This window comes from Notamacropus eugenii, chromosome 4, assembly GCF_028372415.1.
Source record: "Notamacropus eugenii isolate mMacEug1 chromosome 4, mMacEug1.pri_v2, whole genome shotgun sequence".
In the NCBI taxonomy this organism is placed as follows: Eukaryota; Metazoa; Chordata; class Mammalia; order Diprotodontia; family Macropodidae; genus Notamacropus; species Notamacropus eugenii.
In genome coordinates this window covers 472,049,632-472,077,077 of record NC_092875.1, presented here as the reverse complement: position 1 = coordinate 472,077,077, position 27,446 = coordinate 472,049,632, and the positions used below count along the sequence as shown (strand labels likewise).

Sequence of the window (27,446 nt, the reverse complement as noted above, 5' to 3'; positions counted from 1 at the left end):
TTGTGAAGCATAAACATGATAAACCAAAACAAATCCACACAATGCCCAACCTAACTTTCCATGTGTTCCAAGTGTTGTCAGCAGGTTTCATCTTAGGTTCTTGAGAAGATATGGTTGGTAATTATTTTGATTAGAGTTTTTAAGTCTTTTAAAGTTATTATTATTTCATTAATTTATTTGTTTTCAGTTTTCAACAATCACTTCCATAAGTTTTAAATTTTCTTTCCCCCGCCTCCCCAATACGGTATGCAATCTTATACGGATTCTACGCATGGTTGGTTGTCCTTTGTCTTCGAAGAGGACCAAAATGACATCACCATGATAAAGTGAAATTTCAGCATGTCTGATTGTCACTGATCAGACCAATGCGAGCTTGGAATGCTGTACCACAGGTTGGGCACAGATAGTCCGTGAGAATATTTGCAGTGGATATCCCAAATTTGCGCATCCTGCATTTACTTCGTGCTGTCTCAGTTCTGCTTTGCTCATAGAGCACAGCACCCTTTCTGATGTGGGCACACCATGCTGAGCAGTCCTGTGCCAGTGTCTCCCATGTTTTCACAATCAAATCCAAAGTTCTTGAGAGAGACCTTGAGAAGAGTGCCTTTGTATCGTTTCTTCTGGTCACCATGTGATCACTTGCCCCATGCAAGTTCAGTTAGCCTCAGCATTGATTGATGATGGTCTGTTAAGGACACTATGGAAGTGTTCAGCCCATCTCTCTAGGATCATGTCCTTATCGCTAATCAATGTGACTCCATCAGTGCTGAGTAATTTTGATGCACCGTAGGTTTTGGTCCATAAGTAGCTTTCAGGGAATCATAAAAGAGCTTTGGATTGTTACTGTCAGCATAAAACTGAATTTCATTTGCCTTCTTACTGAACCAGGAATCCTGCGTCTCTCTAAGCTTTGCTTATACTTAGCTTTTGATGGAATTAAGTACTACTTTCTTAGAGGTGGATGAACCATGCTTCTGGTAAATCCTGTGCAGTTCTCATTTTTCATTTAGCAGCTTCTGAATTTCCCCATCATTTTCATCAAACCAGTCTTGGTGTTTGTGAGTGTTCTGACCCAGATGAGCAAATGCAGTGCTGTACACCAAATCTCTGAAAGCTGCCCACTCCTTTTCTGCTCCACTGTTGTCAGCTGTGTGTTGGCTCAACTTTCCCTCCAAGTCAGCAGCAAACTGTTCAAGCTCAGAGAAGACTCTAATTTGTTGACATTAATTCTTCTGGTAGTCCTTTTGCCTTGGAGTCAGCGCTTTTGATGGATGCAAATATTAGCTTGGAAAGGATAAGTCTATGATCAGTCCAGCACTCTGCACCTCTCACTGCCTTTATCACTCTCACATCTTGTCTGTCTCTTCTCCTTATAATCACATAGTCTGTTAGATGCCACTGTTTGCTGTGAGGGCGCATCCATGAAGTTTTATTGTGTTTAGGTAAATGGAAGATAGTGTTAGTGATGAGAAGGTCATGTGATGCACAAGTCTTCAACAGTAAATGACCATTGCTGTTGCTGTTTCCCACTCCATTCCTCCCTAGGACTCCCTGCCAAGTCTGGTAGTCTGAGCCTAATCCAGCATTAACGCCACCCAGAATGATAAGCTTGTCCTCTTTTGGCACATTGATGGTAAGGGTCTTTAGTTCTTCGTAAAATTTTTCTTTGACTTCATCAGGGTTTGTCATGATGGGAGCATAGGCACTGATGATGGTGGCATGATGTTTTCCTGTGAGTGGCAATCACATTGTCATGAGCTTGTCATTCACTCCTTTTGGCAGGCATACCAGTTTGCTGATTTGATTAGTTTTGGTTGCAAAACCCACGCCAGTTTCACAGTGCTCCCCTTCACTGCGCCCACTCCAGAAAAAGGTGTATCCAGTTCCAACCTCAGTAAGCTGGCCTTCATTTGCCAACTTTGTTTCACTCATGGCTGCTATTTGGATGTGATACCTGTTGAGTTCTCTTGCAACAAGAGCAGTTCTTCTTTCAGGTCTGCTGGATTTTGTGTTGTCTGTTGGTGTGCGCATGTTCCATGTGCCAGTGGTGAGTGGAATCATTTTTGCAGATGTTTTCATATATTGTTCTCATCCGCCCATTCCACCAGAGGAAGTCTTCACATGCTTGGGGTAGACACCCCTCTAACTCACCAATGGGTTTGAGAACCCTTGGTTGCCCTCAACCTGGCTTGGCCTATCTGCTGACACGGTTTACCAGGGTGTGGCCGCTGCGCATGCTGTAGTTTCTCGGAGCCATAGGTGAGAGTTGAGTGGAACAGGTGGACACCAAAGGTGGAAAGAGCCCTGAAAAGGGCTCAGCAGCCATCACACCAAAGGTACTGGTCCTCCCTGAACACACCCTACACCCCAGATTCTACACATACATTCTTATTAAACTAACTGTTTAAAGTTATTATTTTTTTTTACCAGTTGTCCATGTCTTTGTATGAATTGTTCTCTTGTTTTTGCTCACTTTACTGAACATTTGTTTTTAATTCTCAGGGTTCTTTGAAATAATCTTTTGTCATTTCTTAGGGCACAATGATATTCCATTTTATTTATATATCACTGTTTATTTAGCCATTCCCTCGTGGACATCCCCTTACTTTTTCTTTTCTTTCCTTTTCTCTTTTTAATTTTCACTTAATGATTAGGAAATTTTTTTTGGCTATTTCCTCTCCATTATCTTCCTTTGTGTATTTCAGTTAAGAATGAGATTCTTTTGCTTCCCACTTCCTCTTTCTTCAGTTTATTACTCTTCTGAATGCACCCCAGTTATAAGAAATAGTAAATTCTACCTCCTTCTTCTTGTGTGTATCAGTGTATCCCTTCTTCCCCTCTAAAAAACCCCCAGAACAGAACCAGTCCACCCCGAGGTCCTTTGTTTTCTTATCTAACTCCCTCAATAATTTTTGAAGAACTAAATAATAATAACAGTAGTAACCCCCAGAAGTGTTTTCTGTGCATCATTTGATTCTCATAACAATCCTGAGAGTTAGGTTCTATTATTATCTCTATTTACAGGTTGGGAAACTGAGGCAAAGAGAAGTTAAGTGACTTCACACTCCAATTAAGTATCTGAAGCAGAGGATTTGAACTTAGACTTTCCCAGGTTCAATCCCTGCACTCTCTGTATTTTTGTCACCTTGTGACCTTTAATGAAGACAGTAAGCTTCTGGAGGGATAAAGATTTCTTTTCTCCCAGAAGAACATTATCCTTTTAGCTTTCCTGAGCCCCTTCCCACTGGCAAAAATGTTACCTGTCTAGGTTTCTTTTGAGTCCTGTGTTCTTGCTAAACTGTGATCTTTTCCTTTAAAGATTTATCCCTTCCTTTTCCTCCCTCCCCTGAGCTTTCCCCTGAGCTTAAGGTGTTCTTGGTTGGAAGCACATGGAATGTTTCTTTTGAAATACCTTATGCCAAGATCTCTTGTTTGTAGTTGAAGGTGTTGAGTCATGTGTGATCTTTTCTGTGGTTGCTTGGTGTTTGAACTGAATTATTACTTTTTTTCTGGATGTTTATAGTATTTTTTTCTTTGACATAGAAGGTCTGAATTTTGTTTGTGGCATTCCTGGGACCTTTCCTTTTGGGATGTCTTTCAGAAAATTATTGAATGAATTTTTTCTGGCCTTACTTTGTCCTCTCTTTCCAAGAGATCTAGGCAGTTTTCAATGATGAATTGTTGAAATACAGCATCTAGGTCTTTTTCCTAAATCATGATTTTCAGTCTGGTGCATCTAAAATTCTCTTTCACAGGTTTTTGACATTTTACATTTTTTCTCAATCTTTTGATTTTGTTGTCTTATTTCTTCTTGTTTCATGAAATTGTTGATTTTTGTTTGGTCTAATCTAGTTTCTAGGAGGTCCATTCTTGGTTAGCATTTACCATTTTCACTTTAAAACTACTTGATGCCTTTCTTGTCCTTTATGTAGTCTTTCTGGTAAATCTATATTTTCCTTTGATTCTCACCTTGCAGATGTAATGGAATTACCCCAGAATCCAACCTAGAAGAAGAAAATATCTCTGAATTTATTATAATGCTTTAATAATGATCTATGTCTTATTTGGTTTACTCATCTTTCCACCCTTAATTCTAGAATAGGGGCTTTGTGCTACGCTCAGCTTCTGTCCCCTTATGTGCTTTTGGGTGGAGTGTTTATCTCTCCTGCTCTCATCAGGGGGTCACCTGGGTTCTTTCTCTTAACTAGGATGTACCCCCTTGCATCTTTGAGGTTGGGAGTGCTGAATGTTCTGGACCCTCTAGGAACCTTGGAGCTCTTGAACTTGGGATGTTGCCATCTGAGTGCTACCATGGCCAGACTGGAAACAAAGTCTATTCTTATCTTTTGGTGTCTGGCTAAACAAATAGTGGCACAGAAATGTAACGGAATAATGCTGTGCCATGAGAAGTGATGAAAATGCAGAATTCAGCATGAGGAGGCGTATGTGGATTGATGCCAGGTGAAGTGAGATCCAAGAAAGGAACATTCACAATGCTTATTGCAGAATAAATAGAAGGATTAAAAAAGGGGGGGTTGTGGTAAACTTAGGAGCATGCTCGTTCCTGGGGAAAAAGAGATGAAAATGCTCATCTCTCTATTTCCTGAGGTTGAGGGTTTAGGGCACAGAACATGTTACGAATCCTGTCAGACTTGGTTGATGTGTTGGTTAGTTTTGTTTCACCACTTTTTCTCTTCCTTATTCTTTGGTAGAAGGTTTGACTCTGGGGAAGAGAGTGGGATGAGGACCGTATAAAAATAAGAGATGTCAATAAAAAGAAGTCATCTGGATGAATGCTCTTTCTCTCCTTTTCATGTTGCCTTTATTGCTGTTTCCTGTGCCTGTGATGCATTCTGCTTCCTCCTCCTACCTCCCTGCCCCCAACTGACTCATGGGATAAACCATCTCATTTCTGTCCTAGCAGTAGTGATTGATCCCTTTCCCATCTGAACTCAAGATGTTGTAATTTTCTTGTGCATTTAACACATTCTGATATGCTCAGTAGTTACTAGTGTAAGTATAACAAGCCAACTAGATTTTAATTTTCTTGAGGACAGGATGAAGTTTCTTTACCTTCATGTAGTACCTTTCGCAGTGGTCAGCATAGAATAGATACTTAAATGTTTGTTGACACTATGGTCACATGCCTCAGCAGAATTGGACAGGGCAGAGAGGCTGTGAGAAATTTGACAGTTATGGTAGAGAAAATCCCCAGAAACACAGAACAGTAAGACTTAATGCTGGAAGGTATCTCAGCAGTGATCTGGGTGAACTCCTTTTGTCCATGAGGAAACGGAGGACAAATATTGACCTCTTTAAGCTCATACAGTTAAGTAAACAGTAGACAGCCAAAGTGAAATTAAAGTCCATAATGTAGGTATGAGCATTAAAATTGTACATAAACCCTTCACTGAATGTAAGTCAGTAGCTGATTTATCAGCAGCTCAGAAACCATGGCATCTGATATATTGGAGAACTCTGTCAGTGATTTCCATCATTCATTGTTTGTCATTGTTTGAAGAAATAAGGGTTGTTAAGAAGACTTGGTGACCTGGTTTATTAAATCTGTTGGGAATAAGATTTGTTTGGGTTCTCTTAACAGATGAAACTAGTTGAATTTGTGGCATTTTGTAACTTGATGTTTGATACATGTATCTTAGTTTTTTGATGCTTTGTTAGGGATACAAAACATTTCCTGTTGTACCACAAAGTGTGGGAGATCAGAAAAAAAGTTGTTTGTTTGTTTTTTTTTTTTAACAAATGGCATATCTGTTTACCTAGGGAAGTTGATAAGAAATTCTATTAAAGGAAAATGAACTTTGAAATTATTCATTATTTTTGGTGGCATTTGCTCAGTGAAGGGAGTGGATATCCTGTGTCTTAGAATTTAATAACCTTTTATAATTAAATTTCTAATGAAACAATCAGCCAATTTCTCCTAACTTGAGATAATGGAAGAAGAATCTTCATTTCTGGGTCATGTTAGTGCAGTATCTTCTACAGTTAAATCTATTTTGGGATTAGCAGAGACCCTCCAAGTTACGCTGAAATCTGAACCAACTGTGGAAGAGAAAGGGCTCATAGATGCTGTTACTGAACCAATTGAATGTCCTTTTATTATTAGGTAAGTGTTTGGACCTTTCTAAATTGTTAAGAGAAGTAGTCTTTCAAAAAGATGATAAAATTGTAACCAGAGATTTTTTGGGTTCTTTTACTTTAAAAAGGGCAAGTGGTGGTTAATGATCAAAGAGTTAAGGACAGTAGGAGAACCTGATTGTCTCCATTACCTTTGATGAGTTCATATCAGAATGTTTTCATGTGCTCGTTTCTTTATAAGATCATTTGTCAAAGTGCTTTAAATGCGATACTTAGGTAAATGCAGAATTTCTAAGTAAATTATGAGGAAGGTTAAAAGAGCAATGAAAGCATTGTATTAGATAATGGAATAAACAGTTCCTAAAGTTGATTATTAGGGTTTTGTTTTTACCCTCTTACATTTCCAACCTTCTCTTCTAAGGGAATGCTTCATTTAGTAATGAGTAATACTAACTGTATGAAAATTCTTAAAGGTGAAAAGCCATTTAAATCTGAATCAGACTTGACCTTCATTTTTGCCTGAAGAAATAAGTAGTGGTTGCATTTCAGGATCACACACACACACACACACACACACACACACACACACAGCTTTTAAAATATGAGGTTAATAAGTTATATATACATTTTTAAAAGCTAGCTACGTCTAATACTTTAACACAATAAAAGATCAACATTTTTTTCATTTTTAACATACTGCATCTGTGAAGAGATCCAGTATTATAAATAGATTGAAAAGTTAGAAATTGGTAATTCATGTATGAAATGTAAATAGAAGAGATTACAGTCTGTTTTTTTGTTTACTCACTGTAAAATGGTTCAAACTACTGAAGTAAAGAACCTGCTTTTTCTGTTCTTCCACCTGGTTCTGTCTCTGTCACCTCTTGTTAACCTCTTAAACCTAGGAATATTTCTTTCTCTGGATGAAAAATTGCTTCCCATCTCCAATCCTTGTTGCCAAATTTTCAGTTTTCCTTCTAGATTCAGATTCAAGTCATCATTTGATTTCACCTTTGAAATTAAGATCATTGTATTATATCTTATGTATTTAGTAGTGATACATATGTATAATGTATATATTTATTATTTCAGCACCTTTGAGGTTATCTTGAATATTGGCGACAGACAAAAGGAATTAAAGAAATTCTTTTCATCCTTAACAGTGACAGTGCATCTCTCTTTACTAAAGTAAATTGAAATTTTATCTTTAAACTAAAGAAATATTGGCTCCAAATTGTGCTTATCACTTAATCTGTGTGTATATTTCATAAATGGGTGATGATTATTTTTGACAAGGACTTTTGGGCTTCAGTTTCCTCATCTGCAAAATGGCGGGGGCCTAGGGAAGATCCAAGATCCCTTCGAATCCTAAGGCCTCGTGATTCTGTTACATGGATTTGTGTTTCCAAGATTTCGTTGTGCTTGATAGAACAAAGTTTTTTAATAGTAACAAGTAGATTAGAACTTGCTTTTTTTTCTTTTTGAAGTATTCGCAGGAGAACAGAATTTGTGTAAACTTTGTTTATTTAGAAAAGGAAGGGTGGTGTTTGGAATCTGAATTTAGACCAGGATATTGACTTTTTTACACTTAAGAATTGTTCTGACTTTATGTAAATTTCTGTGGAAAAGCCTTCTTATAGTAACCTAATTTAAATATTCCGTATAGGATATTCAAAACTGCTGTGGCTAAGTGGCATCCCCTATTTACTCCTCTCTTTTTTTTTTAAGCAGATATTTCATTTCTCAGAGGAGCTCTGCTATTAACTTTGATATTACAATGACGTAAATTCAGTAGCACAGCTAACCTCAGCCACTGGCATAATTTTCTTTTCTGATAAATCTTTTTGCCTCACAGACCAAGTGGATTATAACTTTGTAACCCTGGGCAAGTCCCTTTTTTCTTTGGATTTTCATTTTCTAAATAGAGATGTTCATAGTGTAGAACCAAGTGAGGTAATTAATGGAAGTGCTTTTCAGTGCATCAAAACAGGGTGCACAGTGCAAGGTGAGAGCAGACAGAGGCATTTCTGGGAGAGCCGGCAATAAGCAGTGAGAGTTGAGAGCAAACTAAGAAGGAGAAAAAAGGGACCTGAGTAATGTACTTGTGATTCTTTGAAAGTAGTTACGAAGGGAGGAATTACCTCAGTAAAGGCCGTAGGTATTCATGAATTCAAAGGCTTCTCATTAAGATTTTTTTTGTGTGTGTGGAGTAGGCTGATGTTTTTGTATCCGTGAACTTTGAGCAAATTCGTAGCGTAAACAAGAGGGAATATTTGCATAGGAAATATTTAGTTTGCTTAAAAAAGCATTTCCCTCCCAAACTTTGGGATGATTGGGCCAACATTCATTTGTAGAGAGTGTGCAAGCAAAAAGATAGTTTGAAGTTACATGGAGGTCATCGTTATCAGCTGGTACAAGACATGTATTTCTTTGTCATTTTAAGTTTCTTAGAGTACTCTTGGCGACATTTTAAAAGTTTCTGTTACTCTGTGTACTGGAAAGTAAAACCTGCCTTTTTGAAAAGTGTTTCATAATTCTGACATCTTTTCTCCAAGTCTTCTGAATTAGTGGGATATACAGTAATAACTCTATATGGTGACTTTAGGAGCAATGAAAAATTACAAAGAAAATAGGCATTTTCCTTTCCTGGAGGAACTCATAAAAGAGGATACTTATAAATTAATGTTAGTGGGTACTGCTTTAATATTTCACCCGTGGGAGTTTTCCTTTCCCTGGTATTGTTTATGCCCTTTTGAGGCTGAGCCAGTTGGAACTTCTTAGTGGAACAGCTGTGCTGTTACTTGGTGTGGGATCTACAGGCTCCTTCGGTGTTGTGGGATACCCAGAGTTTGCTGCATGCCTTTGTCAGACATGGCAGTTGGGCTTTAATGGAGGATTTTGTTTACTGGGTTTATTGTTTACAGAGTTTAATGTTCACTGAATACAAAAAAGCATTTGATTTTTTTGAGAGCAAAAATGCTTTGAAAGTTCTCTCTTTTAACAAGGCATTTCCCAGGCCTAGTATATTAAAACTGAAAAAATGTTGAACTTCTAATTCACGTGAAAATAATATAGGACGATGGTAGTTTAATTTAAGAATCTAACACGGTATAATTTTCTTTCTATTTTTGTTAGAAATGAAGATCTGAAGCAAATGTTGGAAAGCAGCAAAGACTCCGCCAAGCTGGATGCTATGAAAAGAATAGTTGGGGTAGGTGAATATTTGGATAATAATTTCATTAAATATATTGTCTTTTGGATCTTCAGATGTTTGTGTTCAGCTTTCCTTATCTGTACTCTTTAAGGTGTCGCAGTGTAGTTACAATAGACAGAGGATTAGCCTTAGAGTTGGGAAGACCTTTATCTAAGTCCTGCGTTTGACACATACCCTGTGACCTTAGTCAGGCAAGTAACTTCTCCTTTTTAATGGTCCACGCAGGCTGCTCTCTATCATTCTGTGTCTCTGGAGGGCTGCTGATCTTCACAGGATATTTCTTACACAAATGAAGAATCACGTCTGATCCCGCCCCAAAAAAGGAAAGGCTTCAGACTCTTTATTTTCTTACAGTTTGTTGTTTAATTTTAATAATTGTGTCATTTTGCTATTTGGAGGTGTTCTTTGAGGATATCTTACTTTACTTTGTGAAACGTTTCCTAATTACATTTTAATCTGGCTCTACCTACAGCATCTCAGGCTTGCTACCACTATTTTACATGGTTTCTTTTTCCATCAGTGTGACTTCTGGTATGTCAGCTGGGTCACTTACTCTAGAATTTAAAAAGATTCCATCAGTTATTCCTTACTTTTATTGTTTTGCGTTTTGCTTGATTTTCATTTTCTTCTGCCTCCCTCCCCTCTTCTTCTCTCCTTTCTCATGCTCTCCCTCCCTCCTCTTCACGCTGCTCCCCTGTTAAGTTTGATGTGGGAACAAAATAAGACACTGGTAAGATACTGAGCAGTCATCAAGAGATGTAGTTTGCCACAATCTAGAAAGGATATTCAACGAGTATCGTGCAGTGCTTTTCTTGGGAGAAACGTGGTCTCTCTCTCTCTTCCAGATGAAAGCAGGTCTGGTCATCAGGGCACCGTGTGGTGGCTTTGGGATATCCATCAAGTCTGAATGATCTTAATTCCATTCACTTAGCCTTTTTATGCCTTTAATTGATCAGGAAATCATATCAGTTCGACCAGTCCATCAGAAAGCTGCTTCATCTTGAGTCTTTGTACCTGGACCAGTAAAATACCAGGACAGCTTTATTACCTCTCAGAAACAAGCAAACAAACAAACAAAACCTCCCCTTACTCACTGAGAGATAGGGGAGGGAATTAGAAAAGGAACCTTGGTAAGATAACAATCCTCTCATAGATGTGTAAAGAACATTGTTCTTCTTACTGTGCTACTGTAGATGGAAAACCTTTACCTATAATCTGATGTTGCATATGATATATATATTTTTTACCAGATTCTTATTTCAGAATAACCTTTGCTTAAACGGAAAGAGTTTTCTGAATTAAGCTCAATATTTTGAATTTTGTTGTACAAAAACTAAAAGCAAAAATGTACTGTGGAGTCAGGAGGTAAGAAACCTAAACACTGTCATACTCATTGACATCTCAGGTCTCTTCCAGCTCTAAATCTGTGAACTAGGCCTAAAGTTTCCTTTCTACAAAATGGAAAATAATATTTCTTTGAAGTAGGAACATGCAGTTATTATAAGACAAACTAATGGGAAAAATAATTTTGAATGTTTAGGAAGAATAGTGTCATTTCACTTTTTGGGTTTTTTTTGTCACAATTTTGACAAAAGTGTCTTTTTTCTTTTCTTTCCTTTTTTTTTTTAAATTTATTTATTTAAGTTTTCAACATTCATTTCCACAAAATTTTGAGTTCCAAATTTTCTCCCCATCTTTCCCCTCTCCCCACCCCAAAGTGCCGAACATTCTAATTACCCCTTCCCCCAGTCTGCCCTCCCTTCCAACATCCCTCCCTTTTCTTATCCCCATCTTCTCTTTTGTCTTGTAGGGCAAGATAAATTTCTATACCCCATTACCTGTATTTCTTATTTCCTAGTTGTATGCAAGAACAATACTCAACAGTTATTCCTAAAACTTTGAGTTCCAACTTCTCTTCCTCCCTCCTTCCCTACCCATCCCCATTGAGAAGGCAAGTAATTCAATATAGGCTATATGTTTGTAGTTTTGCAAATGACTTCCATAATAGTTGTGTTGCGTAAGACAACCTATATGTTGGAAGGACATATAGGATGGAAGGGCACATCCTATCCTGCCCCCCATCTCTTCTGTTCTCTCTTTTGACTTTGTCCCTCCTCAAGAGTGTTGACTTCTAATTGTTCCCTCTTCCCATTGCCCTCCCTTCCATCACCCTCCACCCTGCTTATCCCCTTCTCCCCCACTTTCCTGTATTGTAAGATAGGTTTTCATACCAAAATGAGTGTGCATTTTATTCCTTCCTTGAGTCGAATGTGATGAGAGTAAGTTTCATGTTTTCCCTCTCACCTCCCCCCTTTTCCCTCCACTGAAAAGTCTTTTGCTTGCCTCTTTTATGAGAGATAATTTGCCCCATTCCATTTCTTCCTTTCTCCTCCCAATATATTCCTCTCTCACCCCTTAATTTCATTTTTTCAGATATGATCCCAACCCATTCAACTCACCCTGTGCTGTGTGTGTGTGTGTGTGTGTGTGTGTGTGTGTGTGTGTGTGTGTGTGTGTGTGTGTGTAATCCCACCAATTGCCCAGATACTGAAAAAAGTTTCAAGAATCTTTCCATGTAGGAATGTAAATAGCTCAACTTTAGTAAGTCTTTATGATTTCTCTTTCCCCTTTACCTTTTCATGTTTCTCTTGATTCTTGTGTTTGAAAGTCAAATTTTCTTTTCAGCCCTGATCTTTTCATCAAGAATGCTTGAAAGTCCTCTGTTTCATTGAATGACCATTTTTTCCTGGAAGTATTATACTCAGTTTTGCTGGGTAGGTGATTCTTGGTTTTAATCCTAGTTCCTTTGATTTCTGGAATATCATATTCCAAGCCCTGTGATCCCTTAATGTAGAAGCTGCTAAATCTTGTGTTATCCTGATTGTATTTCCACAATACTCAAATTGTTTCTTTCTAGCTGCTTGCAATATTTTCTCCTTGACCTGGGAACTTTGAAATTTGGCTATAATATTCCTAAGAGTTTCTCTTTTTGAATCTCTTTCAGGAGGCGATCGGTGAATTCTTTCAATATCTTTTTTGCCCCCTGGTTCTAGAATATCAGGACAGTTTTCTTTGATAATTTAATGAAAGATGATATCTAGGCTTTTTTTTTGATCATGGCTTTCAGGTAGTCCCATAATTTTTTCCAGGTCAGTTGTTTTTCCAATAAGATATTTCACATTATCTTCCATTTTTTTCATTGTTTTGGTTTTGTTTTGTGATTTCTTGGTTTCTCATAAAGTCATTAGCCTCCATCTGTTCCATTCTCATTGTTAAAGAACTATTTTCTTCATTGAGCTTTTGAACCTCCTTTTCCATTTGGCTAATTCTGCTTTTTAAAGCATTCTTCTCCTCATTGGCTTTTTGAACCTCTTTTGCCAGTTGAGTTAGCCTATTTTTCAAGGTGTTATTTTCTTCAGCATTTTTTTGGGTCTCCTTTAGCAAGATGTTGACCTGCTTTTCATGCTTTTCTTGCATCTCTCTCATTTCTCTTCCCAGTTTTTCCTCACCTCTCTAACTTGATTTTCAAAATCCTTTTTGAGCTCTTCCATGGCCTGATCCCATTGAGTGGGCTTGGATACAGAAGCCTAGACTTTTATGTCTTTCCCTGATGGTAAGCATTGTTCTTCCTCATCAGAAAGGATGGGAGGAGATATCTGTTCACCAAGAAAGTAACCTTCTATGGTCTTTATTTTTTTTTCCCTTTTTTGGGGCATTTTCCCAACTAGTTACTTGACTTTTGGGTCCTTTGTCAAGAGCAGGGAGAGATTTTTGTGCCCAGAATCTTAGCAAAGTTTCCTCTGAACAACCTCCTTGCCTCCAGTTCTGCCAAGGCAGCACTGGGGGCTAAGATTCAGATAAGCTGCAGGGGCAGGGCCACCATTCAGTGTGCGATAAAGCTTAGCTGCCCAATTCCCCCAGGAGTATCAGGTAGGGGCAGGGCCTGTACACAGGGCTGAGGTAAGAATCAGCTGCTCAGTGCCCCAGGGGTTTTATGATACAACAATGGATGCGGGCTGCTGTGGGAAGGCCCTTCTCCCTTCTTGGTCTGCTGAAAAAACCCTCTCACTGACCTTTGGTGCCTCTGGGTTGAGGGATCTGCAAACCGCTGCTACTGGGACTGGGGATTCCACCCCCAAGGCCTGCTCTCATCTTCCCAGAGCGCAGGTTGCCAAGGCTGGGCTAAGCTCAGCTCCCAGTGCAGTGTGACAGATGTTTCCCGTGGGCCTTTCAGGTCAATCTGGCTTGGAAATCTCCTCCACTCTGTTGTTCTGTGGCTTCTGCTGCTCTAGAATTTGTTGAGAGGCTTTCTTTACAGGTATTTTATGGGCTGTGGGGTAAGAGCTACTATATGTGGGTCTGTCTACTCTGCCATCTTGGCTCCACCCCCCAAGTGTCCTTTGTCTTCGGTGTTAATATGTCAGTTCAGTTACAAAGGAAAACATTTTTATTTAATTTTATAGTCAGAAATTTCTAGTAAGAATATTAACCTTAATGTTATTGTGCAAGTTGAAGGCTAGATAAAGAATCTGTACAAGGATAGTGTCCTTGCTTTAAGGGCCATATCAATTTGTAATGTAGATGGAATTAGAATGTGCTTTTTAGCGTTTGTATGTTGATTAGTGGCTTCCCTAGTTGATAGATTATACCGAATAGAATTAGTTTGTTGCAAGTTGTCTAAGTCACTCTAAGAATTTTAAATTAAATCTTGGGAGAATATTAAGTTTTTGACTATAATTTGGAAAAACATTATGTTAGTGCAGCTCTAAAGCAGTTTTAAATATGCTCTTATCATGTTTATTTTTTTTTTAACCAATTTAACTTGAAACTATTCCCCCTGCTTCCCATCACTTTGCCTCTCCAGTCATTTTTTCACAAACCTTCTCAAATTTTCCTGATTTCCACGTCTGGGTTAATCACATCTCTACGTAAACTTCTTTAGTGGCTCCATGTTGTTTATAAGATAAAAATAGAAATTCCTTGTCTTGATGTTTAAGACCTAGTTTACCTTTTTATCTTTATTTCCTGCTTTATTCCATGCACTCTAAAGTTCCAGTCCAACTACTATACTAACCATTTATTAATCTCACTCATTCTGCCCCCTCCCATCTTTATAGATACACTGTTAAATAAAATCAATATTATTTTTTACTGGGTCATTATAAGTGTTAATGGCTCTAGGAATGTGTATCTAATAGGGATCTAAACTATTGCATGTATCTGATGTATTGTGTCTTTAAAGAGTTTCTTCAGAGATAAATTTTAAAGCTGATATTTCAACAATGAGTAAGATAATTAATACATCCAAATATTAAAAATAGGTATCTCTTTTCTAGATGTTCTATTTTTTGTCATATTGTCAGTTTTTATAATCATGCATTTCTCTGCCTTCTCGCTACCTCTCATCCTCTAAATCTGCATTAATACGTTCTAACCAGGTACTTGTGTGTGTGTGTGTGTGTGTGTGTGTGTGTGTGTGAATAAAAGAAGTTCCCTCTTAAAGAGTATTCTCTCTGGATGGATAAGGTAAGGGGATCAGAATGGCTACTTTTTATTCATGTTAAATTGGAAATCTCTTTCTGATCTGGTAAACCTTTGTGAAAATGACCCAGATCTCTCCCCTTCTTCTTGACATCTCAAGGAGAAACTTGGCTAGACTCGTTGCTTTTTTTTCCTATTACTTCCAGTGACCAGTGGTGGATCTTGTTGCCCAAGTGCTTCAGTCAGCAGAATTACCAGTTTGTAACGTCTTTCCCATAGTGACCACTGGATTTTTCCAGTCAGGGCAGAAAGGTCCCTTTTTTCTTCATGATTATATGACACATCATTGTTCAAAGGGTTTGTGAAATCTCTTTACATATTTCATGAGCAGACCTCTCTGTTCTCAGCGGGTCGTTAGTATTGATAGAAAACAATAGATATGTGCTTTCATATCAGTCATAATGCCAATTTTTGGAAAATCTTGTCTTTTTGCTTTGTCTAAAGCTGGATGCCAGTTTTACTCAACACTCTTTTATATGAACCTTCTGAAGTGCATAAGAATTTTGTTAATTCTGAATTTCGTTTTTTAAAATCTGTCTTGTCAGCACATTATTTGAGTTATGGTGTCTCTATACCTGGGGGAATCTGAGGCATATTTTTTAAATAATCACTTTCCATTTCCTTTATTCCTTTGATTTCGGTTAACATTCGGTGTACATTCTGATCCTACTTTAAGTTGGGGATAGAGAGGTCCTGTCATTGGGGGTTATGTGGTAGGTGTAAGGCCTTTGCTTGATACTGGCTAAGGTAGGTGCTGTTACTCAAGCTTGGTAATGATATCACAGGATTTTGTGGAATAGGTGAATACAAAATAAAGATTTCAGCGATGCTCTCTGTCCATCATCTTGTATATGACAAATTATATCTGTTTTATCACATGACATTTCAAAGATATATTGGAATTCTAGAAATATACATTGACATCTTGATGTCTCCTGGGTAACACAGATTCATTGTTTTCAAAACAATTTACCATTCACAGTAGCAACAAAAACAGTCAAATCATCAGCCGGCTAACAAACCGGCAACCAGTAAAACCCCCAAAGAAACCCACAGGCAGCAGCCAACCAAGTAACAACAGCCCTCAAGCAAATTAGTAAACAGCAAACAACCTACCTGTTCTCCTAAATTCCCTATTTCTTCTGGTAGTATTACCATCCTCCCAGTTGTCTTTGTAATATGTGGTCATATCTATAGTCCTGCTAACTAAAGTTTCTCCTATGTATGTCTTTTTCTTCATTTATGTTGCATTCTGATTGAAGCCTGCTTTAAACTGTCATCTGAACTTTTGTAGTTCTAAAATTAGTAGTTCCAAACTAGTTCCCCCCCGCCCCCAACGTCTCCAATCCCTTTACCTCTCTAATTATTTTTTTCACACAGCTACTCAGATTTTCCTAATTTTAATGTCTAGGTATGCCACTGCCCTGCTTAAAGGCCCTTGGTATGTTGTCTGTAAGATAAAATAGATATTTGGGGGTGGAGCCAAGATGGTGGAGAAAAGGCAGGGTCTTGCCTAAAATCTTCTGCATTCTCCTCTAATGACTTTAAATAATTCCCCAAGATGAAATCTGGAGCAGCAGAATCCACAAAAGGAGAGGGTGAAACAGTTTTCTAGCCCAGGACAAGTTAGAAGGTCAGCATGGAAGGTCTGTCACAGGGGATGAGAGTGGAGCATAGTCCAGGGCCTCGCCCTGCCATCAAGCAGCAGATCTTAGGGGTATTTAAAGTGGCAGCAGTGGCTTCCAGATCTCTCGGTCTACAGATGGTAAAGGGGTTGGACAGCTGGTTAGAGGCGGTTTACAGGACTCACCTTTGCTGGCATGGGTGCAGGATCTGTTGCATTGCCTACATACGTATCCATATTGCAGTCCCAGGGCGGGGAGGAGCACTAGCATACCTGAACTCGCAGCCGCAGAGGGGTAGCAACCCTGGTTACAGTTCCAAGTTGGAAAAGAGTACTCGTGGTCACTCACAGACCAGGGCAAAGCCAGGAGAGTCATAAACACACCTCTCCTTAGATCATACTGCCTTGGAAGAACTGAAAATGGAGGTTCCCCTGTCCCCAAGAACTAGCTCTGAAAGCAGCTGCACCAAAAACCTGGCGCTTGGACCAGTACTCCCTCCACCCCAGGAGCAGAGCCTAACTTTACCATAAAGCACAAAGTCAAGAAACTGGTTAGAAAAATGAGGAAACAAGCACAACCAAAAAGTCTGAGGAATCAAAACGCAAACTCAGAAGTCAACAAAGTAAAAACTGCTCCATCCAGAGCCTTAAATAAAATGTGAGTTGGTCTCAGGCCCAAAAAGAATTCCTGGAAGTGCTCAGAAGGGATTTTTAAAATCAAATAAGAGAGGCAGGGGAAATGGGAAAAGAAGTGAGAGTGATACAAGAAAATAATGAAGAAAAAGAATCATTAGCTTAGTAAAGGGGCACAAGAAATACTGAAGAAAATAACACCTTAAAAAAAACCCAGAATAGGCCAAATTGTAAAAGAGGCACAAGAATCTATCAGAAAGAATACTTTCAAAGCAAAATTGGACTAATGGAAAAAGGTACAAAAATTCGCTGAAGAAAATAACTCTTTAAAAAATAGAACTGGCCCAATGGAAAAGGTAGTACAAAAGTTCACTGGAGAAAATAATTTTTTAAAAATTACAATTTGGCAAGTAGAAGTTATTGACTCCATAAGACATCAAGAAACAATAAAACAAAATCAAAATAATGAGAAAATAGAAGAAAATGTGGGATATCGGAAAAAGCAACTGACCTGGAAAATAGAACTAGGAGAGATAATTTAAGAATTATTGAGCTGCCTGAGAGCCATGATCAAAAAAAGTGCCTTCCTAGCATCATTCTAGAACTAGGTGGTGAAATAGAAACGGAAGGAATCCACAATCGTCTAAAAGCAATCTCAGCACGAAAACTCTCCAGAGCTCCCAGGCCAAGGGGAGAATACTGCAAGCAGCCAGGAAGAAACCGCTCAGAAACCATGGAGCCACAGTTGGGGCAACACAAGATTTAGCAACTTCTGTGTTAAAAGGTTGGAGGTCTAGAGGGCAAAGGAGCTAGGAGTACAGCCAAGAACCAGCTGCCCAGCCAAACTGTAATCTTTCAGGTAGAAAAAAGGGATATTCAGTGAAATGGAGGACTTCCAAGCATTGCCTGATGGAAAGACCAGAGCTGAATTGAAAATTTGACTTTGAAATACAAAACTCATGAGAAGCATAAAAAGAGAAACAGAAAGAAACCATAAGGGATTCAGTAAGGTTACACTTTTTTACATTATTGCATGGGAAAATGGTACTTGTGATTCCTAAGAACTTTATCATTCGTGGAGCAGTTAGAAAGAGTATACACAGAGGGCATGTGTGTGAGTTGAACTGATGAGACAGCTCAAAAAATAAAATTAAGGGGTGAGAATGAGGAATGGAATGGGGGAAGGGGAAAGGGAGAGGTAGGATGGGGTAAGTTATCTCACATAAAAGAGGTGTAAAAGAGCTTTTATAGTGGAGGGAATGTGGAGGAGGTAGGGAGGAACACCTGAACCTTACTGTCATTGGAATTATCTCAGAGGGAATAGCATACACAACTCATTTTGGTACAGAAATCTGTCTTACCCTATAGGAAAGGAGGAGGGAAAAGGAATAAAAGGGGGGATGATGATAGAAGGGAGGGTGGATTGTAGGAGGTAATAGAAGCAAAACACTTGAGGAGGGAGAGAGAGATGGAGGGAGAGGGAGAGGGAGAAGGAGACAGGGAGAGGGAGAAGGAGACAGGGAGAGGGAGAAGGAGACAGAGAGAGGGAGACAGAGACAGAGAGAGGGAGAGGGAGACAGAGGAATAAACACAGGTAAAATAAGATGGACGGAAACGCGTAGTGATCATTACTGTGAAAAAAGAATTTTCAGCGAGTTTCTCTGACGAAGACTTCATTTCTCAAATACATAGAGAACTGAGTTACATTTCCAGAAATACGATCTCTTCTCCAACTGGTAAGTGGTAAAGGGATATGAAATAGGCAGTTTTCAGATGAAGTAATTAAAGCTATCTATATCCCTGTGAAAAAAAGGCTATCCATGACTACTGATTAGAGAAATACAAATTAAAATAACTCTGTGGTTCCTGTCAGATTGGCTAATATGGCAGAAAAATAAAATGACAGATGTTGGAGGGGATGTGGGGAATGGAGATACGAATGCTCTGTTGGCGGTGTGAATTGATCCAGCCATTTTGGTGAGCAGTTTGGAGCTATGCCCAAAGGGGCTATATGAAACCATGCATGCCCTCTGACCTGGTAGGACTGCCACTAGGTTTGTATTCCAGAGAGATAAAAAACAGAAAGGAAGAGGATCTGTATGTACACAAATATTTATAGCAGCTCTTTTAGTGGTGGCAAAGAATTGGAGATTGAGGGAGGATGCCCATTAGCTGGAGAATTACTGAACAAGTGGTGTATGATTGTGATGGAATACTGTTACACTATAAGAAATGATGAGCAGAATGCTCCCAGAAAATCCTGGAAAGACTTGACATGAACTGATGCAAAGTGAGGTGGGCAGAACCAGGAGAACAGTACAGATGGTAACAGAAATATTGTGTGGTTCATATGAGTGACTCACCTCTTCTCAGCAGTACAGTGATCCAAGAAAATTCCAAAGGACTCATGATGAAAAATGCTGTCCATCTCCAGAGAAAGAACTGAGGAAGTCTGCAGATTGAAGCATACTTTTTTATTCCATTTTTAGTTTAATTTTATTTTTTGGTCTGTGTTTTCTTTCACACCCTACATAAATATGTTTTGCATGACTCTATGTGCATAACCTATATCAAATTGCTTGTTTTCTCATTGCGGGGAGGGAAATGAGGGAGGAAGAGAATTTGGAATTCAGAATTAAGAAAATGAATGTTAAAAATTGGTTTTACATATAATTGGAAATATGAACTATTAAATGTATTTAAAAATTTTTTTGAATATTGAAAAACATTTAAATTTTTCATCTTTATTCTGTGCTCTCTAAAATTTCAGTCATGCTAGTTTACTAAACGTTGCTTGATCTTACACATTCTGCCCTTACCCATCTCCACCCATTTGTAGCAGTTTGGAGTTCACTTTTTCCTTCCATATGTCTGACCATTGAAGTACTTTCTTCAAGTTTAGTTTTCGTGGCCTGCCTTCTTTCATGGTGCCTTTGTCCAGATCTTTCCTTTGCATCCATCATGGTTGTCTTCATATCATATTTATTTCTTTAATATTCTGTGGTGAAAATGTAATCTCTAAGAGGAAGAGACTCTCTTTTTTCATATTTTTATACTCATCACTTAGCACAGCACTTTTTGCATTGTAGTTTTTTAAGATAATTTGGTGAATAAAATCTCAGAATACCTTGTTGTACATTCTGAATGTCACCTCTAATTGTGTGGTCCTGTTGATGAAGCTTTTGGATATATGGCTATCACACATCTTTTGCTTTATATACGGAAAGCTTTAGATACAACAGTGTGGTTTCAGAATCTGAGCTTAACCACTTTATTTTTATTTAAGTAACACATGAGATTTGAACTTTGTTAATTCATCTTCAAAATTTCACAGTAAATAAATATACTTGGAAATTTCATAGCTAATTTCCATGTCTAAATGTTACTTTACAGATAACCCATTTTTAATAGTTAAGGTACTGAATTGTGCTCCAGAAACTGTCAGGTCAGGGATGCAACTAAAGTGTTCTTAAGTGTTATTTATAAAAGAACCAATTAAATGAATGTTTAACAAGAACATGAGTGAGACAAAGTGAAAAAGAAGGTAAATTTATCATGTAGTTAGCCCTCTATGGAATAAATCTTTGAGTTGCTTTTCGGTGTCAGTGCAGTGACTGATTTATTTTCATCTTTAATTACCTCTTGGACTGCTATATAAATCTCTGCTTTTCCTTACTCTGATTGTGTCTTTATTAAGATCTTTCTGATGCTTTTCCAAGTCTACATTGGAAACATCAATGTTCCCTTTCTCTTATTTGCAAGTTTTGTCTGCTTCCAAAGTTGCTGGGTGATCAGCCTTCCCTTTCCTGCTGTGGTGACCTTCTCCGCATGTTCCTCACATTTCATAATGGTTGTGGCTCATTTAGTCTAAGCATTAGTCAGAAAGCCTTTGTGGAGGAGGTGATTCAGAGCCGTGTCTCAGAGAGGAGTGAAGAGGGAATGCCAGGGAACTCGGGATGGTACCAAGGTACGAGAATGGGGACTTGTTCATGTCATATGCAGGAGGTCCGTCATTGCTATACAAATGACTCTCCTCTACCTTTTCAGCTCTAATCTTCACTCTCAATTTTAGTCCCCATTTCAGCTGCCTGCCAGTCCTCAGCAGCATGTCTAAAGTATTTCCATTCCCTTTTCTTCCTTTTTTCCTGAATTGCATGGCTCCTTAAAATTACATATTTTTGTTTCTAGTACTACCATTCTGTTTGAGTATTTTTTATTTATTTTTTATTGCCCTCACCTGTCCTATCCCAGCATTTGTTAAGACCAGCCGAGTTTTGCTGCCGCCAACACTCCCCCGTACGTCTCTTATCACCCTCATTCAAGCCCCTTTCATTTCTCGCTTGGACTTTGTGATATAGCCTCTTAGTTTATCTTTCTGCCTTTACTTTGTCTCATCTACAGTCCATCATTCTACAGGTGCTAAAATGATTTTTCCTAGTCGCCCTGTTTAGTCATATCATGTGTCTGCCCCAAAGCATTCAGTGATTTCTCTGTTGCCTTTGGGATAAAATATAAACCACTTGGTAGAATAGGAACAACTTTCATTTTGCATAATCTAGCATAGTTCTCATTGAAGGAAGCAAGGAGGCAGTTTCTGGGACCTGATTGGGCTAGACGACTGGGCACACCAAGACTTGTGCAGGGAGGCTTGATGATCCTGAAGATTTGTGGAATTTCCGCTGCCTGTTAGGAGAATGTGGAGGTGGGCAGAGACAACGTCTGTTTTTATGAATTATGCACTTAGAAGTCCTTTATAAATATTTTATTCCTTGTGTGGTGCTTCTTACTTGGTGAGTGCTATTGATTTTGCCTAATATTGGGTGAATTGAATTTGTCCAGAGCAAGTAGCAATGAACTGTTCTGGCGTGTGATAATTTTTTTCATTTTGGAATAGTTTTAGTAGTAGACATGAGGATAGGAATCAGATTGTGGGTCCTTATGGAAGAAATTGAATGATGAGGTCATAAAAGACATGAGACGAAAGAGGAATTAATTGGAAGGTCCTTGTTAGTTGAGGGGTAGAAGTTGATTTGCTTATGATAAATAATACAGAGACCGGAGCATGTTTTTAAAGCAACGATGTAGGAATCCGTGGAGTTGGAGAGGATATATGTGGGATTTGGGGCCTCTTTTCTTTTTACTTGGCCAATTTAGCTTTTACAGTACTCGGAGAGAGAACAAACAGTTCAGGGTCTAATATAAGTGGATACGACATATTTTTATGTGGTGGGAATTCCTGAAGTGAGGTTTAAACAAATTAAAAGTGTCTGTTAAGTGTTTACTATGTACAAAACTCTGCAAAGGTGCTGGGGATACAAATAGAAAAGTAAAAGACATTCTCAAAGAGGGAATAACATTCCAAAAAGAGAGACAACACAAAAAAGGATAAACATGGTAACATACATTATATCATCAAGGTGTGAAAGAGGTCAGGGTGAATCTCTCTTGAGGTCTCTGTGGCTCTTGCTTTCCCAGAAAGCTGATGGTGACAGTACAGAACAAGTATCTACTTCATCCTTTAGGTTTTCTAATTTTGATAAAAGGAGGGCCGTGTCCTCTAACCCTGTGAAAGCAGTCGGTCTTTTTCTGGGTTTAGAATTAGATCTGGCAAAGTCAGTTTCTTTTTACCCTTAAATTTACAAAGCATTTGACTGGAAGGCACTACAGTCCCATCAACTCTTGAATTACAAACAAGACCAAACCGCTTACATCCGTATTATGTAATTATTCTAGGGTAGAGGTTTTTAACTTGGGTTCTCTGAATTAAAATGTTCATAACTATATTTCAGTGTAATTGGTTTCCTTTGTAATTCTGTGAAATTGAATTATATAAACTCCTTCCAATTCAAAATATGGCAGACTCTACCTAGCAAAAATGTGAAGTTTGTTATATAATCTTCTTGTTATTCTTTGTATATTGTAATGTTTGTTTGCTAATGATTAAGTTCTTAAAAATGTTAAAAATAAAAAAAACCCTTTGCTTTCTTAAGAAACTTCATTTCTTTGAACGACAATATAGTAAATATGATTGGTGCTCAATAAAACTTTTGGAGAAAATAAACTTTAAAAGCTATATTTAATCTTGGTCACTAGAAGCATTTTATCATTAGACCCATTTAAGAATTTATGGATTCACAGAATTATTCAAGTCTTATATAACGTTAATGTATAATGTAAATTTTCCTTGAAATCCATTTTGTTTTGAAATGATTTCTGGTGTGTGTGTGTGTGTGTGTGTGTGTGTGTGTGTGTGTGTGTCATACATTAAAACACCAATGCTATACTTTATGTTACAGATGATTGCGAAGGGGAAAAATGCATCTGAACTCTTTCCTGCTGTTGTGAAGAATGTGGCCAGTAAAAATATTGAGGTATCTTGTGATACGTTATTTATGATTTCCTTTGTTATTAAAGTGTTTTTAGTTATTTTGAAATGCTTAGAAAATTCTTAGGTCAAATATCACAGACTTAATGGTGATTTAATTTCTCTGAGAAAATTCCTGTATAAAGTATAACAATGACAATGTTCCAGTTTTTTTGATTTGTGGTTATTGCAAAGGTGAAATCTGATACTTAGAGTTTATTTGGAAGAACGGTTCAGATCGTGCTGCCTTCTCTTACTGTTTCCAGATTTCCTTTTCAGTTCTGCCTTAGGGTTGAGGGGATAGGAATTGGCCCAATGAGACCGGTCTGATAAGAAATATTTCTTGGAAAGCTAGGACAATTTTAGATTGAACCATAGGTTGGATTAGAGCCTTTGGAGGAATTTGCTCTCAGGACAGAACTCTAATTCTGCTTCTGTATATGGATCATTGGCATTGCAGATCATTATGCAAAAAGCAAATTTATGAGAATCCTGTGTTGGGATAAAGGGAAGCTCATCATCTAAAACCTAAAAAAAATTCCTCCTGATTGTGGTCAGATTCTGATATTTAAAAAAAAATGACTAACTGCTTTGATTGTCCTAATTAAAATATTTCCAGTAACAGTGAATTAAATAGTACTTCCATGATAGGTACTTGGGATATCCAAAATGATTTATTATTGTTCAGATTTGACTTTCAATAAGTAACATTTAGTCTGTTGTCTAGATATAGATTCTAAAGAAAGATGAACCCTGTTTCTGCACCATCTTCCCAGGTTAGTGACCACTTCTTTCCCCCTCTCCAAATTTAAGTACAAAATCAGAAGGAGGCACTCTGTGGTTAAAAAAAAAAGGAATCTGCATGTCGTGGAGGGAGGAATTTCTTGTCTCTTTGAAAAATGAACAGAAGAAACAATCCCTGTGACTTCATGATTCCCTGATGGTGAGATTGAGTTGCTTCCCTAAAATGCATCAGAAAGTAGCTGATTAAAAATTAAAATTTAAAGGTATGATAATCTGTATTATAAAATGTAAGAGGTTATGTGTGAAAGTTCATTGAAGTGAAGATGATGTAATGACATGAAAATGAAAGATTCTGTAATAGGCATAGATGCGACATTCCTTTGATGCCGGAATGTTGCAGGACAGCATAAAATCCAGCAGGTTCTGCCAGGCTCGAATGGCTCCTGGTAGGACCGAGGACCGAACGGTCCACAGGCCTGACTGCTTAGCAGTAAATTATTTTCTCATGGCACGGCATGACACCCCTCCTCCCCCAGATAATACGAAATGGCTCTCAGCGCTTTGCATCCCTTCCCACTTCTGAAGTGAGGGGGTTCAAGTGACAGAAAAGGGCCAGAAGCTGCTAAGAATAACACAGCTTTTAGAGTATTCTTGAGCACAGTTAGTTGTTACTGCTCTAGCTGTGAACTCCTTCTTCAGTGTCCAAGTGGCCATGTTACTAGAGGAACTTAGTTGTATCAATCTTGACATTCTTACAAAAAATAAAACCACGTGAGAGCAAGAAGTTGCAGTGTCAGGAAAGGCTTCGTGGAGAAGGTGATGCCTGGACAGAACTTCAGGAGGCAGAGAATAAAGAGGGATTCCAGGCATGGGGAGTGTTGTGAAGAAGGCCAGCTTGTAGAAGGTGGGGGACACAGACCCCCCCACTCAGGAGCATGACAACGAAGCTGTTTTTTGTTAGTCTTTAAATGGAGAAGGGGGCCAGAGAACCATGTAGGTAACTAAGTGCTGTGATCGGCATGAAGAGTACCAGAGGGCAGAAATGATTGCCATCTTTAGTTGGAGGAATTATATGGTTGGTGCCCGTTGCACGTCCAGTTTGGTGGTAGACTCACTCCTCAGGCTCTGCTGTTCTCATAAGGGCCTCAGCTTGGGTCTCCATTTTAGCTGGTGGCATCTGATGTCTCTGATGGGTGCTGACAAACTCCACAGCCAGTTGTATTTGGGGGTGGCATTCCTTCTTTGGTCCTGATCTCAGTGGGGGATTCCCCTTTGTGCCTCTGAGTGGCTTCTTCTGAGATGGTCTGAGGACCATTTAATCACCCGACACTCTTCTGAATTCTGGGAAGAGTTTGATAAGACCCTTCTTCCAATTGAAATTGCCACGTATGTGAATACTTGGTGACTTCAGAATAACGAAGAGGATGACTCGTCCGCTTTTCCAGTCAAGCATTTCTCTACAATGTGTCTTTCATAACACTTCTCTGTTGATAATGTATGACAGCCCGATCATGCCTACTGTAATTCTTTAGATCCTGTGGTGTTCTCTGACTTTGAAAAATACATTCCTTAGGAAAAAGGATTCCTCATAGGTGATGAAGTCCTTCAAATGTTCCCCTTTGTGGATGGCATTGTGCTGACTGTAACAAACTCAAACATTAGATCTTTGATCACTCAAAAAAAGCTTGGCCTAACTCTTCGCACAGGAGAACTGTTATGAATGTAGGTAGTCCATCTGTTTACTTAGATAGCTGTCCGATGTATCATACAGTTACGTATGGGTATATACTTATACACACACACACACATACAACATTCATTTTAGGTGGCCCCAGAGTTAAATAGGATAAGATGAGTTAGATTGCCCATGGGAAATTGTGTAGAGCTCTTGATGACTTCCAATTTCTCTTTGACAAAAGCATATCTTTTTAGCATTAGATTTCTTTTGTTTATGCCATATTGCTGTGAACCTTGGAATACCACAGTCTTTGGGAAAATCAAAGTTTATTGTGACCCAAAGGGCAGTGGAGAGGTGCAAAGCTGGGTGTGGGTAGACTGCAACATTTCCAGCATACCTTACCTAGTCTGTGATTGGGAATGGGTTGAAGTGATTGTCATGGAAAGGCAAAAGGTATCAATAAAATGTAGCAAAATTAAAAAGAAAAATGTAATTGCCCCTTTCCCCCCAAATTATCAACAAGAAGTGCAGGGGAGTGAAGTGAAGGACATTTTATTTAAAAGAACTTTGACTGTAACAGGACTTGAGCTGATCTTGCAGCAAGAGAAGGAGATAGCCAATGGATAGGTTTTATGCTCCATTATGCTACAGTAAATCAGTAGAGGAAGACCCTCGGCATTTGGAGTGGATATCCACTGGAGAGGAGCATTGACAGAGCTGGACAGGATGATAAGGGAGGCTGTATATCATAGTGGAATGTGTCATGGATTTTGGAGTCAGGGGACCCAGGTTCAAAGCCCAGGTCTGCCATGTAGTATATGGTTTTAGGGAAGTAACTAAACCCCTCTTGGGCTCAGTGTTTTTTAATCTTTAAAATGAGGGGGTTGGCTTAGAGGTCCTCCCTTTTAGTTCTCCATCTGTAATGAATGTGTAGATGAGTTGTGGTCTTCTCAACCTGTGTTGATGAGATTTCAGATCCATTTAAGTATTTATAAAATTATATGAGTGTATCTATGTATATGACATGTTATAAAATCAATATATATGAATGTATATATGATATCAAATAATACACATTATATCTGTAGTGTGTATTTAATATATATGCACACACATCATACTGAGTATGAAAGATAGAAATATGTCTCTCTTTATATATGTATATAGACACACAGGCATTCTTTCCTACCTGTCTGTCCTAGCTGTTGTTGCCACCTCTTCTATCTCCTTATTCAGAAATCACCAAAAGGGATATGGGAAACGTAGGACATCAGAATTGGACATATACCAAAGTGCAGAGCTCAGTTAGTTTGCAAGCAGTGTTCTAGGGTGTATTGTCTTTATAGAAAATGATGCTGTTTTAGAATCAAATGACTTTTTTTCGTCAAGCCTTTAAAAAAAACCAGTGCTGTTAGATTTCAAAAGTAGAAATCATTAATTCCTTTAAAACTGTCTCCTAACTCCCATAGTTTTTCTACTTGTAGATCCTTTCATTTCTTTCTCTCCCTTTTTTTTTCACTCTATACCCACAGCCCCTGGAGTTAAAGGAAAA

General features: G+C 38.4%; 1 protein-coding gene across 7 annotated transcripts in view; it reads left to right on the top strand.

Moving 5' to 3' along the window:
- AP3B1 (adaptor related protein complex 3 subunit beta 1) overlaps nt 1-27,446 on the top strand; it is a 330,578-nt gene that overhangs the window by 50,695 nt on the left and 252,437 nt on the right. For 2 of the 7 annotated variants that reach the window (XM_072606408.1, XM_072606401.1), the window contains exons 1-3: nt 5,926-6,124; nt 9,232-9,307; nt 23,405-23,479. In XM_072606408.1, the coding sequence (XP_072462509.1) occupies nt 5,952-6,124; nt 9,232-9,307; nt 23,405-23,479 (324 nt within the window). In that variant the 5' untranslated portion in view covers nt 5,926-5,951. Of the gene's footprint in view, nt 1-5,920; nt 6,125-9,231; nt 9,308-23,404; nt 23,480-27,446 lie in introns of those variants that run through there. The other 5 variants (XM_072606406.1, XM_072606407.1, XM_072606403.1 and 2 more) reach the window with 5 other exon arrangements.